At 34.5% G+C, this 21,034-nt stretch overlaps 1 protein-coding gene across 1 annotated transcript; it reads right to left on the reverse strand.

The window, feature by feature from the left end:
- Positions 1–1,322: 1,322 nt before the first annotated feature.
- LOC110735167 (cystinosin homolog) lies at positions 1,323–12,350 on the reverse strand. Its single transcript, XM_021915334.1, has 8 exons — positions 12,097–12,350; positions 11,841–11,973; positions 8,442–8,531; positions 8,203–8,327; positions 2,713–2,755; positions 2,012–2,129; positions 1,866–1,915; positions 1,323–1,779 (listed from the first exon to the last, which is right to left on the reverse strand). Exons 1-8 carry the CDS (start codon positions 12,210–12,212, stop codon positions 1,633–1,635), a joined length of 822 nt encoding a protein of 273 aa, XP_021771026.1. The 5' UTR covers positions 12,213–12,350; the 3' UTR covers positions 1,323–1,632.
- Positions 12,351–21,034: the final 8,684 nt, after the last annotated feature.

A 21,034-nucleotide genomic window follows, 5' to 3' on the forward strand; every position in this document is an offset into this window, starting at 1 on the left:
AAAGAATATTATGATCACACAATGGTAGTGAGATGAGATCATATTGAATAATTGATTAGTATCGCTTGTATTCCTTACTACTAGTAGAAGGTATTTTGGGGTTGGTGGACAAGTAATGGTTCATAGAAATATGTTGAAAGACTAAGAAGAATAACAAAGGAGTAACTTTCAAATTTAGGTTCTTCAATGAATATGACTTTTGCCCACCTAGTCATCACCGTCGACATTGTGAGCTTGAAGAGTACCCAAGAGAGCACATCCGTAAAAAACTCCGACGGCCTTGTATGGCGGTTGGGGTTGTTTAAAAGGAGAGAGAGTGGTGGTTTGATGGTGGTGGGAAGGGGTTTGGAGAGGAAAATGGTAAACTCCATTGTTATTGCAAAAGGTGAAGAAGGAGGGAGCCCCACTTTCTCATAGTAAGAAACAAAATGCCCCCATGAGAAACAAATTTCGTTTCTCACTATTAGAAACAGGGAATTTCCCGTGAAGAAGAGATGAGGAGAATCATATTTATGTGGTCAAACTAACACAATACTTTCCCTAACATTATTCAAGAGTAGAACTAAAGTGATGTCATTTGTCTTTGGGTGTTTAATATTTATTGAGAATTTAGATCTTGTACAGGTTGATTGTTAGTGCCAAATAACCCTATTTAGGGGGCGTTAGGTTTGCGGAATATAGGTATGAGGTATGGGTTTGGAATGACTAAAACCCATACCATATGTTTGGTTGTCAAAAGTATGAATTTTAAACCCATACCTCAAACCCATGAGATATAGGATTTAGAAATCTTTGGGGGAAGGTGGGTTTGGCTCATTCCATTCCCTTAGGTATCAAAAAAAAGGAGGGAATAGTGAGAGATTCCATTCCAGAATTAAACCAAACACATGGTATTAAGTATCAAGTTCCAACTCGATACCACCTTAAGCCCATTCCTGATTCCAAACCCATACCACTCTGCGAACCAAATGCCCCCTTAATGATATCTCTTTCATGAATCATTTAATCATTTCTATTACTACTTCCATTTTGCTAAATCTTACTCAGTTATTATAGCTACGCAAACTAAGAAAAAGGAAAAATGAAGATCATACATGTGGGTACTTTTGTAATAAAGAAGAGAGAGATAGAGAGTAAAAAATTTATTAAATAAAATTAAGCTCCACAAAATGAGGTTATGGATCATAAAAAATAAATGAAAAGTTGTCATTAAAGGAATAAAGTACAGGTAAATAAAACATAGAAAATAAATGAAAACGGAAAGTGAGTAAGACTTGGAAAAATGGAGGTTGTACAAATTCATTAGTTACCTAGAAAATAGATATGGTAAATGAAAACCCTTGCTATTTCCTTCCAAACTTGTATATATTGTATTAAAACTAGAATGCTGGATACCAACATTTTTACACTATCAAATTGAAAAGCTAATTACAGTATGTACAATTTTTCTTAGATGTTCTACAATTTTTGAATAAAAAATACTGTGGTGTGGGAGTTCCTTGAATGAGGTAGTTTGTAGATAGGAGAGCATTTTGGGCAATCAATGTATATAAAGTTCTCGTTTGATTTAGACCCATCATGTTTAACATACTCATGGTTACATCAATGCAGCAGAACATCCCAGTTCTTGCTTTAGGGGAGGTCAGACGTTGCTAGATCTGAGCTTTTCAATAGTGCCTCGTCGTTTGCCTCATCCAACTTAGAAGAACGATGGATTGGCTTATTGCGATATAGCACGTAGTGTTGTACCATAAACAGGAGATCAAAGAAGATAGACACCTGCATGACAATTTGACATCAGAAAACTGCTTTAAAGTAAAGATAGATCAGTAAATAGAAGGCGTGAAATCAGATGGACCGCATACAAGAGACAGCAGTGTCTTCCCAATATTTCCATAGAAATTCACCCAAGAACCTACAGGCAAAAAAAGATTAAAATATATAAATTGGCAACTTTACGAGATAAATTTAGATTTGCAAAAACAATATACTGCTATAAAAAGAAATTCACCTTGATCGATAGACTGGGTAGCCATTTGTCCGTAGTTTGTCACCCCTCCAAGAAAATCAAGTAAAATATTTCCTATACTAAATCCTTCTGTGCTTTTCCTATAGAAGTTCATAAATGCCTAAATTCCAAAAAAGTAAAAGACTGAGTACCCTTTCAAAATTTCAAAAATTAGAATTGAATAAACCAATGCAACAGGAAAGAAAATATGGTACACAGATACTGTCCAACACTTATTTTACATACTGCAAGAGCTATTGCTGATCCTCCATAGATGTTGAAACAATCAACTCTTCCTCGAAATTAATCAAACGAGTATACTATAAAATAAAGTATGGTAAAAGTGTAGTAGTGAACAAGCAATCAGGTTGTCATCCCTTTCAATGTACAGCAGTAACAACACTATGGAGGGAGGCTAATACTGTCAGGGTGGTTAACTATGTGAAAAAGCTAGTAACTCAAGGAGTTGATGCAACATGTATATGAAATCAGGTTTTTAAACAAGATTAGATGGATGTAGATTATTTGCATTCGACGCCTGCCCCTAACATTATTACCTTTAATCTTTCCTAGAACAGGCCAAATCAGTTAATCTATGACTACTGGACATCATGTTAATTCTAAGACTTACAACATCACAGTTTAGATAAAAGATCAAATCATCAACGGAAATACAAGACAATTTTAAAGAAGCCAATACCAACCTGGGGAATATATTTAATGACAGTCATGGTAACCTGAATAGTGCTGCAATATTAAAACAAAAAGGTAATCATGTTATGAAGGGATCAGAGAGTTTGCATAAAGTTATCATTCCACAAATGCTTTGAGTATTTAGCCCACAACAAGAAGCAATATGGCATACATGTATCTTTTATAGGGAAAAAATATGTAATCCACTTGTCTTCATAATATAATAAGAATCAACACTGAAACGAAACCCTTCAAAATTCATTAGGGGTTAATACATGATTATATCCTGATTAAAATGCTGAAACACTCGGTCACAGAATAATGTGTGCATAACAACACCGTTGCACATTATATCTAGCTGCCAACTACAAGAGCTGGAGAAGTTAACGACAGAAGCCAAATCATTCAACAATGAAATGGTAATGTGGTCGATTCCAATCTACACCTAAATGCAAATTTAAATAGGTAAAAAAGTGCTGTACACAACCATCAATAAAGAGTGTCAAAGTAAAATCCTACTGTAATATGAAAGTTTGTTTGTACCTGGTGATATACATTACCTGGAACTCTGGAAGTAAATCAGTTTAAGACATATATATAGTTTCTCATACTAGTCTTTAGCTTCCTCAATTGTGGTACACACAATATGACCAAAACTAAAAAAAAGCTACACACTACCACTGGTCCAATCCAAATTCCAAACAACCAATCATTGATGAGGAAACAAGTAAGTTTATCACGTTGAAAAGATAAAAGTAGCTTCTTTTGGAACAACCATTATAGCACTTTGAAACTATATTGTAAAGAAGGGGGCAACAAGGATCTAACCATGGCCCTATAATTCTAAGGAATTCAACACAATCTAGAGTTTAAGATATCATGGGAAAGTGGGTTGAGACTTTTAAGGATATGGGAGACATTGGCCAAATCTAGAGAATCAGTCATTTGCATGTTTTAGGAAGCATGAGACTATGGCCAAACCCAGAGATTCTGTCATTAGCATGTTTGATAAAAAGCACACACAACTCTCTTCATTTAGCTTCTAATTGAATGATATCATCTTGACTAATACATTATGCTTCAATGTTTAGTGAATACAACACAATTTGATGCTTGAGAAAGTGCCGAATAGAGCTCCAAAAGTATGAGAACTTAGAGGACTGGAACTTTTTGTTTGAAATTGAGAGAATAAAAAAATAAATAAAATAAATAAATAAATAAAAAATCAAACTCATCTTTGAAGGAGGATCAGACGTCCAACAGACCTAATATGAGTAAAAACCTAGGCTAAGGGGTCAAAGTTAGCATATTAAGTGGACACCTGAACTTGAGCCTTTGATAAGTTCCTAGCACATGTTAAGCCTGTGAGGAGTTGTTCCAACAGCGAATTAGTTTATCACTGGTGCACAACTCTTAAGTCATTGGCAAGCTTTAGCAGCCACCATATAGAAGAAATGTTGAAAGCTTGAAATGGCGATGTTAATCAATAATGTGAACATTACAGAAAATTAAAGATGAATTTTAAGCATTTGAGAGACTAGCCTCTCTTACAAAGTTAACTGTACAAAACCAAAATAAACTTCCCACCCTCTAATTATAGAGACTTCCTGAATCCCCTTTCCCTCTAAATTAGTTTTTGAGTTTTTTGTGCAATTCCAATTCGACCCCAATTAAGGTTGTTTAAATGATGAACAAGAAATGTTGATCTTGATTGATAAATGAAAATTATAGAAAATAATAGCAAAATTGGCCTCAACACCGTGAAATATAGACTTCCTGAATCCCCTTTCCCTCTAAATTAGTTTTTGAGTTTTTCCTCAAGCTTCGTTGCTAAATTGTTGTGCAATTCCAATTCTACCCCTATTAAGATTGATAAGTAAAAATTATAGAAACTAATAGCAAAATTGGTCTAAACACCCTGAAATATAGCCTGAGTGCAACCAGCACCACCCTGTACATATGAGTGCTTTTTGTTCGATTTTATCAATTATTACGTATTAAGTTAGACTACTTTACTAGTTAAGTAGAAAATGCAAATTTGAAGAACACTCATGTATTTGCAGCCTGATAAAATACTATGGTGGCATTGTGCTCTTCCATGCTCGATAATCATTTTAAGGTAGGTAATTTTGGTATGCTATGTATAAGATTTTATTTATGTATTTATTTGTTTAAGGTTTCTTCCAACTGTTCTCAAATCAATTTGGTTGCAACATCTAACCTACACGTTGAAGACTGAGCTTGATAACTGCTAGAGTTTTTCAGTGTAGTTAATATTTTTTTTTTTTTTGAGGAAATCAGTGTAGTTTATATAAACAATATTAAATGTACATTTTGCTGGTATTTTCTTAAAAACTTTGTAGTTTTGATAGTGGAAGTTTGGTAGTATCGAAAAATAAATAAATAAATAAAAACCAAGCCAATTCAACATGAAAAAAAAAAAAAAAATGCAGTCAATGAAATATTCAACTGCTCCCCATGTCAATATTTTGATAAGAAAAGGTATTAGAATTTAAAAGTAGTTATATTGAGAAATAGTTTTGTTAAAATGGTTAATTTAACCGAAGAACCTATTAATTTAGACTTCCTGATTTCCCTTTCCCTCTAACTGATACCTTTTTTCTCAAGATTCATTGTACAGTTCCAATTATACCCATCATAAGGCTGGTTCATTACGCAAGTTCATAAAACTCCTCAGTTTCATATAAATCCAAGAACCAAAAAAAACAACACCAAAGTCTTACTTTTAAACCTTGATTTAGCATTTCATCTTGCCCTTGTTTTACAAAGATAAATGGTATATTCTTCAAAATTAATTAAAATATCAAGTGATTCTCCACATCAACCATTGCATTTCCCAATTAAATCCTCACATATCATTTAAAACATCTAGATCTAATTCTTCACTAGCTTTAATCACTAGAAGACAATCTTAGCCACATAGGATGACATGCATGACAAGCAGGATGAATCACTCATCAAGGGTTAACGAAACTCAATACTTCCAGTGATTGCCCTAGTCCCTAGTCCTAATCCTGCCCCTTCAGGGCTGTAGCAATGATTTTGGGGCCCTATTCCAAATCGAAAAAGGGGCCCTTAATAATGTGAAAATTATACAATTTTTTTTTTATCTATGATTTAGGAAATGTACAATTTCCCTATATACACATTACAAAATGAAAATGCTTTGGTATAACAATGATATATTCAATTACGCAAAATCAAATTCGGATATTTTATTCATGTTGATACTAGCAACTAAATACAATGCAAAGCTAATTTATATATATTTAAAAAGTGATATTCTTCAAACACTCTTTGAGGCAAAATCATCAATCAAGTCTTCTTATTCCACTTTCTCTAGAAGATCATTCTCAATTGCCTATCATCGCCAATCCATTAAGTCTTTCTTATAGCATTGTAGAACGAAGATATGACTTCAATAGCTTTAACTTTGAAAAACTTCTTTCTCAGTTGCAACTGTCTTAAAAATTTATCTTTAGTACCTTTCACAAGCCAATCCCTATCACATTTCTCAGCGTTTAATAGAACTCTAGTATACAAGTTAGCCGTAAATCGTCTTGAAAATCTATCTTTAGAACCTTTCACAACAAAATTATCTCTTTTAGGACCATTTTTCACTATTAAATCAATCATTTTAGAATCAAGACCATCCCAAACTCTTAGATCATATATATTAAGCATATAACTAGTTTCATAATGATCAACATTGTCATTAACAGAAGGCATATCATCAATATTTTCAGCATTATTATCATTCTCAATAGGCACAACATTAACATTGCAATTAGCACTAGGCACATCATCAAAAATATTATCCACATCATCAACATTCTCCGCAATAGGCATATCACTAACAAGATCAACATTAACATTATCAATATCATCACCGTCAACATTATTAATAGGCCTATTGCGAGAATGTTGATGATGTGGGTAATATTTTGATGATTTGCCTAGTGTTAATTGCAATGTTAATGATGTGCCTATTGAGAATGATAATAATGCTAAAAATATTGATGATATGCGTTTTGATAATGATAGTGTTGATCATTATGAAACTAGTTATATGCCTAATATATATGATCCAAGAGTTTGGGATGGTCTTGATTCTAATATGATTGATTTATTAGTGAAAAATGGTCTTAGAAAAGATAATTCCATTGTGAAAGGTCCTAAAGATAGATTTTCAAGACGATTTATGGCTATTTTGTATACTAGAGTTCTATCTAAGAGTGAGAAATATGATAGGGATTGGCTTGTGAAATGTCCTAAAAATAGATTTTCAAGACAGTTGCAACTGAAAACAGAAGTTTTTCAAGGTTGAAGCTATTAAAGTCATATCTTCGTTCTACAATGCTACAAGAAAGACTAAATAGATTGGCGATGATAGCAATTGAGAGTGATCTTCTAGAGAAAGTGGAATATGAAGACTTGATTGATGATTTTGCCTCAAAGAGCGTTAGAAGAATATTACTTTTTATATAAATAGAAGTTAATATAAGTCGAGTTGATATAAGCTTTGAGTTATATTTAGTTGCTATTATCAATATGAATAAAATATCCAAATTTGATTTTGCGTAATTAAATATATCATTGTTATACGAAAGCATTTTCATTTTGTAATGTATATATAGGGAAATTGTGCATTGCCTAAATTATTGATAAAAAAAAATGTATAATTTTCAAATTATTAAGGGCCCCTTTTTCGATTTGGAACATGGCCCCAAAATCATTGCTATGGCTCTAAATGGAAGGTGAAATTTTTATGGAGACATGACATACCAAGAAAATGACATCATAATTTGGAACCTTAAGCTAACTACATTACTAGGTCCTTCAAATAATATTCAGAAAAATTCAGCGGAACAACACTATTTTCAATGAATATATAAAATTATAAAAAAAAAAATAAAAAATAAAAAATAAAAACAAAAAGTTACTCAAAGACATCCATGATGTGCAAGACATTTTTCATTTAAGTAAGAAATTTATCACTCAGGAATAAAGGCATAAACGCAGAATTTGTATCTATGTAGGTAAAACAAAATTCTCTTGCTATGTTCTTCCTCAAGAAATTATTAGAAAAGCTTACCACTTAATTATAAATTAATAACAATTAAACCCCTCCAACAAACTACATAAACATTTCAATTAAGAAATTCTGTTAAATGCTAGATTTTAAGTATTATGAACTTCTGGAGCCAACCAAAGTAGACTCCTTTGGTATATGTTTCTATTTGTACTAATGTCCCAGATTGATTGGCATGCTTTCTTTGAACGCAATATATATTTTTTAAACCAATATATTCCTTGCTATTGCCGTGTTTCATCCTAATATAATTTTTTAAAACCAATATATTTCTTGGCTAGAAAATAATTACCTGCTTATCTGATATCACCCTTTTAAGTTTACATAAGATAAAAGCAAGCATATACAGCAGGACATATTCACATAATTAAAAAAAAAAAATTCTTACTTGAAGACGGTGATCAGCCAAAGCCAAGAATGGCTTGGTAAAGCAATAAATACACACACTGCAGCAATACCCCATGCAGCAATAACCAGTGTAAATGAGATCTTTGAGACTTTCTGGATTCCACGCTATAGAGAGAATAGGCACAAATATTAAATTCGAAAATATATTATAGAAAACATGGTAGTAACTCAAAAAAGAATCTATCATGAAAATTTAAACATGCAGAAGATGCTACTTACCTCATAGATAAAGATCTGGAACAATGTAAATGCTGTCAATAGAACAGCATGTATGGAGAATGCAACATCATTCGCAGCTACAGGAATCATCTGCAACATGTGTATTAGCCAAAGATCACACTATAGATGACAAGGTGGAGGGACAAAAACAAAATTACATTTACAAGGAATCACATACAGGATCTAGTTATATATTTAAAAGTCAATATTTGGTTTTTCCGGCACTACAACTATTACTCCACATTCAATAAATAGATACTTCATTATCTTTTGTCACATCTACTTTTCGACAACACAACACTCACTATCTCTAATCAAACAACTTATTACCTAAAATTATGTGTCATGATTAGTGTAAAAACTAATATAGGTTGTAGCGAGAATTCACAACTAAATTAAGTTCAACTAAGGGCCAATAATTACAAGTAAGAGTCATAAGGGATAATAAGTTCATAAATGTTTAGAAGAAATAAAAGGGAATTGTCACATAAAAGAACAAACATTGGAATTGAGTGTTAGTTGTACGAGTATAAGATGAAGCATTTCATTGTCGTCTAGCACAAGTCCAATTCCAAAATAAAAAGTAGTATTAAGCCACACTTTTTAATAAAATCACAACCATTGAGAATTTTAGGCTTAATATTATATTTTAGCTAAGGTTCAAATTATGAAAGTAAACAAACATGCTATTGCTTATAATCATCAAGAGGAAAACAAGATCGAACCAAAACCTTTTTTTTTTTTTTTTATAGGGAAGATCGATCCAAAACCTGTTTTTGGCACAAGGACAAGAACAATAACAACAAAGCCTTACTCCCAAAATAATTTGGGGTCAGCTAACATGAATCGTCATAAAAAACCGCACGATATAAAGAAAAGGACATAACAACATAATTATTTGAAAAAGTTTGAAAAAAGGTGAGTAAAGTGAGAAAAAACTATTAAGGAAGTTTTAAAAGAGAACCAATAATAATATTTAAGAAAGTTTTCAAGGAGTGGTTAAAACATTGGAGTAAAAAACATAAAGGTTTGAGAAAACTTTATCAAAGGATATCAGTTCATAAAACATTAGTGGGATAAATTAATAAAAATAAATACCAAAAATTAGAAAGTATACATGTAATTACGATATGTCGTTGATGTGAATTTTCTCCCTAAGCTCGACACCACCCTATCCAACACACTATATTTTCCTGAAAGCACTCATGTCACTCTCAATCACCCTCTTCTAAGTATTTTAAGGTCTTCCCCTACCTCTCGCGATCCCAACAAATTAAAGATTAAAAAGAAATTGTTGGTACTCATGTCTTGGATTTTTTTTTTTTTTCAACAATGATTATTATAGTAAAATTTAACAGAATTTTAGAAGTACTTTTATAAATTTTTGATTTACCATAAAGAATAAAAGATAAAATTTACCCAACATTTTTTTTTACTGTAAAACATTAAAAACAAAAAAAATAAAGAGCATGAATTTTTGGAAAAAGAATATATTGTGAAATGTTAAAAAAAAAAAATGCTCAGTTATGAGTAGTTAAGATTTTTTTTTTTTAAATAACAATTTTTTTTTTTTCTATAGAGGGAAAAAAATGAACAAAATAAAGTGTTATCTAAAAAAAATATGTGAATTAGTAAATTTGGAAATTGAGAAGGGCATTTTAGAAAAAGCCAAATTTATCACCCAAAAAACCGTTTCTCTTTATATATAGTACTACAGATAAGTTGTCCATCTATTTCCTCTATTTTCTTTTGTAAAGGAGGGGGTAGGTTGTTGTGCTACTATAAATCATTCAAACACTTTCCATTTTCATTTGTCTCAAATAAATACTAATACTTCACTACCAAAAAGTCCGGGCTCCACTATCTCTAATTCAATAAAAGTAATACCCAACTATCTTATGTCACATCTATTTTTTCAATGAAATAACACTCTATTATCTCATATCTTAAGAAATAATTGATAATATCTCAACGACTTACCATATAACACACTACAACATTGTTCGAACTATTCTAGATAAGTATAAAATTTTCATTTTGACCCCATCCTATGGTTTTCTGTAAACCTTTTGACTAGGGGTGATAATGAGCCTACCTGTTCATAACCGGTTCGAGCTCAACTCGTTCAAGGTTAAAGCTCGATCCGTGGTGGCTTGGCTCAGGTTTGAGTTCGGCTCTCGATCTTAATAAGTTGAGTTGAGTTATACAAAGCTCGGCTTCAAAAGTTCGTGAATAAGCTCAATTAATCTTTTCCATGTATGTATATCAACATAAATATATTTATTCTAAATATTGCACAATAATAAGTTCACAAAGTTTCATATGGCTAGCCACACCGTATCGTCGGCATTAATTGGTGAGGGGTTACTCAATCGGTCAGGGATTACTTGGTTAAAGGTTACTTGGTCAAGCATTACTCTCGGAGTTACCCGTGTTTTGGTGTGTGTTAGCCGACTACACGATATGACCAGCCACACAAAAAACACGTTGTAATAAGTTAGTATTTTGATTATTGAAAAATAGACTCGTCGCAAAATTTTATAATTTAGTATTTTCGTGAATTCTTCGAGTTCAGCTCAGTCAACGCTTTGGCCAAAGCTCAACTCTTAAAGTTTCGAGCTCGGCTCAAGTTTGAACAAACTTAAATGAAGCCGAGTTGACCATAGCTCGGGCTTGCCTCGCTGGATTAGCACCCCTACCTTTGAGCATATCCTTAAACAGATTATAATTTTTTTTTTTTTTATGCAAGTGTAAAGAAAGCTGCCGGCGTAAGCTACAAGACTATCTAATATTCAATTGCAAAAATTGGCATAAACTACAAAATTATCTAAAATTCCAAATTATACCACTAATCCTAGATTCACTGTCGTTATTGATTCATCTTGTCACTTCCAAACTACTACCAAATTCACTTCTCCTCTGAAAAGTAAAGGTAAGTGTTCAAGTATATCCCACCAAATAACACATGTAAGAGTCCCACATTGATAAAATAAAAAAGAGTTAAACACTTTGTAAGACTAACCGGCTAAACCTCCTATTGCCATATGGTTCTGGGATGGACTCTCTCTCTTAATTTGTGGTAGCCCAAACCCGTATTTAACCGTAAGTCTTTAATTTTTTACTTTTTTTTATATATGCTTTTCTATTCGTTATAAATTTTTGGGGGAAATGTTTGATTACTTGAATGATGCAATTTAACAACTACAATGAACCATGCCGCAATTTAACAAGAGAGAAAGAGTGGTCACCCGACCGACCTATTATAACCCGAAACCGATAAACCTAACCCCAAACTGAACCATTACCCGAATTGACACCCAACTGGCATTAGATGTAAATGATGAATCAACCATGCCGGAATCAAAATGAGTAAGAGAGAAAGAATTATCAACTTATCACCTCGTCACGGCCATACTTGTCGCGGTATTGCCTCTGAACAACCGAGCTGAAGTAAAGGGTGGCATTGTAAATAAGATACGTGCTATGCTTTGTCAAATTCAGCACCACAAAATCAAAGTTTAACCCCACCACACTGCACCATAAGTTTAAACGATTAACCAAATGTCGTCAAAGACGTGGGATCAAATCTCGTTTACATCACTGCCCAAATCAATTAAACATGATTATACAAGAAACAAAAAGAGGAATCACAAACCTTTTACGACGGTAATTGAGAATAACTTGAGGGTAGAAACTGATAGACCAAGAGAAGAAAGCAATCCATCCAAATATCTGGTAAATGATTTCCAAGGGAAATGAATTCCATGCCATAATTAAATTTTTACTGCTTTTGAATCTGAAAATAGAATTTGTTTAAAGTACAAAAGTGTTGTTTGTTGTTGTTGCTTCTGATTGTGTTTGCCGTTTTATAGGAATCTAATCTATGGATTGAGAAATGGGGATGCTGTAGGGGATGACCAATAATTATGGGCCACCACTTTGGTAAGTAATAAAGTCAGCATATGGAACTTGGACGGGTAAATGGGTTTGTTCATTTCACGAATTTTATGACATACATTTTGAACAAGGATTAGTACATGGTTTGGTTCATTTAAATACAACTCCTATCTTTTAAAAAGTGTACTTCTTCCGTATTTTAAAAAGTGTTCTTTTCTTCGAGTATGTAGTTAACCACTTTTCTTCGAGTATGTAGTTTTAAAAGGATTATTGAAAGTATTATTTTATAAGTGAAGTGGAATACGTTAAAGAATTTTAAAAACTGAAAAGTCAAAACTAGATATAAGTAAGGAGGAGAGAGAATCTATAGAGATTGATGGATCTTGCTAACGAATGTCCCGGGACGTTACATAAGCATTTAAAATACTTCCTAAAGTAATATTAATTTGGGAATGCATGCCAAAATCACGCGTTGATCGATGTAATTAATATTCATTTTAGTTAAATATTTCTACTTTTAGTTATCTTATCCAACGCCTTGGGCATTCGTTAACTTTTGCCGAGATTAAAATATGATATGGATATCACTAGCGGGGGAAGAAATTAATAAAATATTGTTATAATTTTCCAAAAAAGAATTGGACCACTTTTTAAAAATACGACTACAAAAGAAAAGTGAAGCACTCTAGCTTTAAAAAACGGAGGAAGTAATATCTGTATTATCGATAAAATTTGATTGAATTATAGAAACTTTGTAGCCTTGCAAAGTTAGTGATTCCAATAAATTTTCTCTCTCTCTCTATGGTGAGCAGCGCATGATAAGGTGTTTCGCTATTGTATGCCATCTCCATTGATGGGGAAGAAGAAGAAGGCTAATCTAGTGGTAATCTCATCGAATAATAGGAAATCACCTCATATGTCATCTACGGTACTAGGGTCTCAAGATTTGCAGGGAAAGGAAATAAGGTGGAACCTAGTTCGTCGAACATTGTTCCATTAGTGAGAACTGAGTTTGGGGAAGATCCAGAACCTATGGTCATTTCAGATCCTTCACTTGTCCATCCCAGCGCTGGTCCGGTGCCAGTTCGATTAGTGGAAGCGATTAAGCAATTGAATCTTCTCTTCTACCACCTCCTCTATGGGATGCTGGAGAAATTGCAGGTAACCTTTATTCCTCTTCATCTCGAACTATCAATGTATAGAAAGCTGAATATGGGGAATGCAAATTTTGAACCATTTGGTAACAATGATAGTTGGGGTGGGAAGGTTCAGAACAACAAGCTTGCTGCAAAAGGGTATGTTCTTAACTTTTGTTTCTCCCATGGTTAAGAATGGTACTCATGTTGCGTAGCTGCAGAAGGATGAGGTTGATAAATGTACTGAAAAGTGGTTGAATGCAATAGTGATGTATGTTAGAGGTGAGACCCCTATTATTGCATCGATTAATCGGCTTCGGAATGGAAAAGGGTAACATAACCCTCTATTTTTCAACACAATGATGGGTACTTTGTGATTCGTTTTGAGTATGTTGAGGATAGGAATTCAATTCTATATGCAGGGCCACACTTCTTTTATGGAAAACCAGCAATTATTAAGCAGTGGTCTGCAAATTTTGACTTTCATGGTGAGATATTAAAGGTGATTCCAATATGGGTGAAATTCCCTAGTTTACCTTTAAATTGCTGGGGTACTGATTCTGTTAGTAGAATCAGTAGTGCTCTTGGTGTTCCAATGTATGCTGATGAATGCACATCTCAGCAATTTCGTGTTTCTTTTGCTAGAGTTCTTATTGAAATGGATGTTACTCGACCTCTACCTAAATGTGTGAAGGTTGCTGATCTAGATGGTGTGGAATTTGAGCAAAAAGTTGTTTATGATTGGCAACCCTCGTTTGAGTGAAATGTAATATGGTTGGCCATAATTGTAATTTCTGGAAGCTAGAGAAAGCTCCTCCTCCACCTAAGGTGGTTTAGAAAGGGGTTCCAAAGAAAAAACCAGTTGAAGTTCCTACTGTCCAGCAGAATGTCACTCTTGTTGATACAACTTTAGTTGTACATTCTAATGATGACGTGGGCTGGAAAGTGATTGGGAAAACAAAAGAGGTTCGTATGGATAAAGAAGTTGTAGTTGAGACTCTAATTCAGAATAACTTTGCCATCCTACATAATGAAGAAAATGTAGTGTCTGATACTGAAGTTGATGATGAAGAGGATAAGGAAGAAGATATGGTGCATGAGGATGTTTATGATGATTTTACAGTTAAATGACTATTTGTGCTTGGAACATTTGAGGGCTAAATGATCCCTCTAAAGTTAGTGGAGTAAAGAATTTAATGACTCAATATAACATAGATGTGCTTGCTATTTTGGAGACTCAGGTTAAAGAAAAAAATAAGCAGAAAATTAGAAATAAATTCAGTACAGATTGGTGTTGGATTAACAACTATAATTTCAGTCCTAGAGGTAGAACATGGCTTGGATGGATGCCCGGGAGAATGGATGTTAAATGTGTTTAAATACATGAGCAATTCATTCATTGTGAAGTGTTTGATCAGAATGGGATGGTTTTGCACTTTTTCTCTGTTGTTTATGGCTTGCATACTATAGACACTAGGAAGTCTCTATGGACTGTTCTGAGGAGTTTTGATGCTACTTGTAGTGATGCTACATGGCTTATGTGTGGGTATTTTAAAGTTGTGTTACACTTTTATGATATAGTTAGTGGCAATCCTGTTTCTAATGCTGAGACTTGTTATTTTGATCTATTTCTTACCTCTACTAGGTCAGCTGAGCTTCAAAGCGTTGGCCATTATTTCTCTTGGACTAGTAAAGGTTTGGGAAGTACAAGAGTTAAGAGCAGGATTGATAGGGCTTTAGGGAATGTTTTCTAGATGCAAGAGATGGAAAGTGTTAAGGTTAACTATCTTAACCCTTTAGTTTCATATCATTCTCCTTTGCTCATTGATTGTGGAGTTGAGATTCGTATTAGTGAAAGACCTTATAATTCCTTCAATTCTATGTGTGAGCACCATAGTTTTGAGCAAATTGTATTGCTAGCTGGAATGAAGATTGTGCAAGCTCTCATCTCTAGAAGATTTGGGCTAAATTGAAGAGATTGCAGAAGCCTTTAGAAGATTTGCATAAAATAGAATTTGCTAATATTGAAATGAGAATTTCTCAAGCTTAGCGGGATTTGGATGGTATTCAAAGTCAACTCATTATGCTTCCTAACTCTGAAAAATCTGCATGTTCAGGAGAAACTATGTCTTGAGAATCTGAAGATATGGATGTCTATTGATGAATATGCTTGGAGACAAAAATCTCGAAAAGATGGCTTGCTTCAGGAGATTCTAATAGCAAGTTCTTTTTTCCTTATGTGAAGCAAAGATGGCATATTAACAGGATTTTAGCTCTGTATAATGATTCTGGTACTTTTCTCTCTCATCCTGTTAGCATCTCAGATGAAATTGTTGGCATCTATAAGAAGCTTCTAGGCTCATCTGCTGCTATCCCTATGCTTGATCTTTTTGTCCTTCGTTTAGGATCCAGACTTGATGAGTGTCATTTATGGCACTCATAGGGTAGTTTCCTTCATAGTTTTATGCTCATTTTTGTCCTTTTATGTCATGTTTTTAGGTAATAATGCTTGCTTCGCGTGCTTATGTGTTAATCTAGAGAAATGCATGTTTTTATCGGCTTTATTATCCTTTTTTATGCATTTCTTTGCTATTCTCTTGCTTTCCATTTTGTTTGATTTGTTTTGTAGGTGTGTCGGGATCTTCTGAGGTTCAAATGTCGAGGAGGAAGCCCAAAACAAGATTTGGAAGTCAACCAAACCAAGTCCGGGAAGTCATAGAGCAAGCAAACCAAGTTAGAAGTCAATTCAAGGTTGCTTGGGCAAAGATTGCATGCCCAAGCATTGGAGTAGAAGTTTTGAATCTGTACCGGGCATACATAAGTTGCTCGGGCAAGCGGCCCATGTATGCCCAAGCAAGCAGCCATTCAAGTCTCCCTCGCGCGCAAGCAGCAGCTCGGGCAAGCGACCCATATATGCCCAAGCAAGCAGCCATCCAAGTCTCCCTCACGCGCAAGCAGCAGCTCGGGCAAGCAAGATGTGCTCAGGCAAGCAACGTGTGGGTATTCTTGGGCATACATTGCTTGCTCGGCCGAGCAGACCTGCACGCCCAAGCACCCCTGTTTTGCGATTTTAGCCCATTTTCTCTCTTTTTCTCCTATAACCATATATATGTACGGATTTCCTAATTTTAAGAACACGCATTCTTAGCATTTTTAGAAAGAGATAAGTTAGGCTAATTAGAGAGAGAAACTACAGAGAGAAAGTGTAAATTCCATCATTTGATCTTTAATTCAATCCATTTCAAGTTTGATTCTCTTTTGATCTTCAAGTTTGTAAGATTTCTTTACTTCTTGCTTCTAATTATGGCTTTTAATTCTTGTTGTTGATGAAATTTCAATTTGATTTTGCTTGTTTGAACTTGATTAGATTGATTAATTAGATTTTTGATTTGATTTGCAACTATGAATATGATGATGATTAGCTTTATTTTGTTTCTTGAATTCATCATGATTAGTGAGTAGATTTCCTAGCTAGGGTGAATGGGAAGCATGTTTGATTGGTAATTTGATGTTGATTTGGGGATTTTGATCAATAGATTGTTGTAATTAAATTAATTGATGAATTTGTGCATAGCATAAGAGGATTAATGAACCTTGAATTCTAAACTTGATTGCATTGATAATCTTGATGACATGACCAATTGATTTGAGATTGTTAATTTTCATTTTGTTTGCTTTGTGATTCTACTAGTTTGTCATCCGTATAGGAAACCTATCTTGGCAATTAGTCTAGATAGCCTTTTGAACACTTTGAATGCAATTATCATTGGTCCTTGCAACACTTGTTGGTTCAATTTACCCCAATTTAGTACCTCTATCATGATTTCATGTGGAACCTAATCCCTAGCATCTTTGTGATTGATTTACCTCTATTACTTGTTTTGTTTGATTAGCTTACTTGATTACACACTTCTACACTCTTTTCAAAGTAGCTTAACACATAGACTATAGTAATTGACCCTCCATTCCTCATGGATCGACTTGGACTTGCCCTTATATTAGGAGTAGGTTTGGTTATAAATTTTGTTGACTTGGGAAGACTAGCCTAACGACCCTAGTTTCACCCTATGTCAAATGGCGCCGTTGCCGGGGAATGGCGTAGTTGTTTGCTATAGTTATTGAGTCTATTTCATCTTATTTGAAAAACACAAAAATAATTTTCCCTTTTAGGCCACATTCGTAGCCGTGCTGCTAATTTTTTCTTTTGATTGTATGCATAGAGAAAGTGGTCGTTCTCTTGTGCCATTTGATCCGGAGATAGAGAGGACAATTACTAGAATACGAGTTGCTAGACGTTCTTTGAGTTCTAGTCCTCCAAGATAAGAAGAACAAGCAAGCATGGGAGAAAACCCAAGAGTAGCCTTGAAGGAGTTAGGGATACCCAGAGCCTATAGGTTTGAAAGTGGCATTGCACCACCTACCACACCGGCCAATGATTTTGAAATTCGATCGGCCATGATAACGTTGATTAAAAGAAGACAATTTAGTGGAGCTAAGCATGAGAGCCCCCTAAATCATCTTAAGGAATTTGAGAAGTATTGCAACACAATCAAGGTCAATGGTGTGAATCAAGAGCTCATTCGCCTAAAGTTCTTCCCTTTCTCACTCATAGTGAGGGCTTTAGAATGGTTGGATAAGGAGGTGAAGCCGAATTCTCTAAGGACTTGGGATGAGGTCACTAAAGAGTTCCTATCTCGATTCTACTCCCAAAAGAAGACGGCGGAAGCTAGGGCTCTTATCCAAAGCTTCAAGCAAAGGTCTAATGAGAATCTCTATGACGCTTGGGAGAGGTACAAGGAGTACCAAAGAGAGTGTCCTCATCATGGAATCCCAACTTATCAAATAATTCAAATCTTCTATGGAGGCTTGATCCCTCAAGGAAAGTATTGTCTTGATGCGGGCGCCGGAGGCCCCATTATGAATAGAACGGAGGAAGAAGTTGTGGACATCATTGAAGATGTAGTGAGGCACTACATGGATTGGCAAGATGGTGAGAGGGAGTCAACAAGCAAGAGTAGCTTCTCGATGTACTCCGTTGATCATCTAAACGCCATCAACAATTTGTCTTCACAAATAACAAGCCTAGGGAAAGAGATGTCTTCGATCAAAGCTAAATTGGAGAGTTCTACCTCCCAAGCTCCAAATCTTCCCTCCCAATTTAAGGGGAGAGGTACATCTTCTAACTCTACTTCTCCTTCTTCCTCTACCAATAACATGCCTAGTGGATGCTTGTTTTATGATGTATGTGGTTCATATGAGCATGATTCTTCTGTGCCCTCATTCATTTGTGGATGGATGTGATGATTTGATGGTAATGTATAGAAGCATGATATGTGAACTTTGTGTCTAACAATAATGAACCAAGTTTGATAATTAAAGAGGCCAAGGGAAAAGGAATTATCACAACCAACACAATTTTGACAACTATAACCAAGGTGGTGGTTATTGGAACCAAGGAAACCAAGGTTTCCGAGGTAACTATAACGACCAAGGTCATAGTAGACAAAATCAAAGCCAAGGTTATGGTCATCATAACCAAGGTTATAGTAACCATAATCATGGTTTTGGAAATCAAAATCAAAATAGGGGTAATTGGAATAATCAAAATAGGGGAAACTTTCAAAACAATGCTGAAAGAGGTCCCCCTCGGGGTTTTGTTCCAAAGACCCAAGGTCAAGGTGATAATTCTTATGCTCAACCCTCTTCTTCTTCTAGGTTTAATTTAGAAGAGATAATTGAAAATCAAACTAAGATTTTGAACACATACATGGCGGTTAGTGATAAGAAATTCAATAAAATGATGACCCATAACAAGTTGTTGGAGACCTAAATCACTCAACTAGCCAATAATTTGAAAGAGAGTGCTAGCCCTTCTTCTCTACACTCCCAAGGTCTTGACCCTAAGAAACCGGTCTATTCTATCACCACTAGAAGTGGAAAAGTTCTAGAGGAGAGAGTTGCTAAGAGGAGTCAAGAGAAGAAGAAGGTGAGTGATTCATTTGATGATGATGAGCATGATGTGCCTAGCAAGAAGAGTGAGAGTTCCAATGAGAAGGCCAAGGAGAAAGAGAGAATGCAAGATGAGGTTATCAAACCCAAACTTCCCTACCCCCAAAAATTCTTGAGGCATAGCTTTGACGAACAATTCGGGAAATTCATCGAGATGCTTAAGCAACTTCATCTTTCTATTCCTCTCACCGATGCTTTGCAACAAATGCCAAACTATTCTAAGTTCCTTAAGGACATTTTGAGTGGCAAGAGAGAGTGCAATGTGGTTGATTCGGTGAGTGTTGGGGAATGTTGTAGCACTTTTATCCATAATGACCTACCCCCAAAGATGAAAGACCCGGGGAATATCTCCATCCCTTGAAATATCAATGGCAATATGATTTGGGTGCTTGTATTAGTGAAGGGAATATTTCAAACATCAACTTTGAGCCCCACTGTGATCATGCATTTAAGCATGGTGGCGTCCAAAGGGAAATAAGCTAGAGATAAAAGAGTCGCCAACAAGTTTTAGGAACTTGTAAACAGTTCACGGGTGTGAAGGTTACATCCCATTAATGATCACGGAGATCACTAACTCCATAGTGGTCCGGAACCATGACTGGATATTCGGGGATGATGGTACGAATCTAACCTAAAAGAGATTGAACCCGCCCTAAATCGGCCTCTAGTTAATTCTTATGATATTCATGGCGCTTCCCGATCAACATACATCCAACAAGTTAGCCCTAAACCTGTTTAATCTACATTGGTTGATTATTAATGCACAAATAAATCTATTATTGGCGATCACTTGAATTAAAATCATATTAACCTAAATCAAATTGTTTATTAGCTTATTAGGCGTGATTTCAAGTACAAATTTCCTTTAAACCTGCAAGAAAGAGCGTGATCAAGCAATAACAATAAATCATGAATAATCAAGCAACATAATAATTATTAATTGACACAAAATATCATCATCATAATCATCATAATATTAGCAAGATCCTAGGCATGATACTAGACGTATTAACAACAAACCCTAGCATGTCACTAAACAATAAAATCAAAGCTTTATCCTAAACATGATATTAGAAAACATGATATTAGAAATATTAAAGTAACACCCTAACATTACTAGAAAGCAAAAAGACATCCTAACATGATACTAGGAATTAAAAACATCCTAACATGATACTAGAAAGCAAAAAGACATCCTAACATGATACTAGGAATTAAAAACATTCTAACATGATACTAGAAATCATAAAAACATCCTAACATGATACTAGGAATTAAAATAATATTCTAAGCATGATTTCTATATTACAAGAATAAATATTAGGGAGATCAAATTACTCACTTTGATGCATCTTATCTCTTTCTATCAAAACAATACACACGTTAGTAACTTCAAGAAAGATTAAATGAAACAAATAAATCAACCAAGAATTGAAATATAGATTAGGGACCAAACCCTCAGAAATATCAACCCCCACGTCGAGGTCGAAGGCAACTACGAGAAGGGCTTGGAATATTCAAGTCTCGCAAAGGACGTATGGAGTTGGGATG

This window comes from Chenopodium quinoa, unplaced genomic scaffold (genome assembly GCF_001683475.1).
Source record: "Chenopodium quinoa cultivar QQ74 unplaced genomic scaffold, ASM168347v1, whole genome shotgun sequence".
NCBI classification, from domain to species: domain Eukaryota; kingdom Viridiplantae; phylum Streptophyta; class Magnoliopsida; order Caryophyllales; family Amaranthaceae; genus Chenopodium; species Chenopodium quinoa.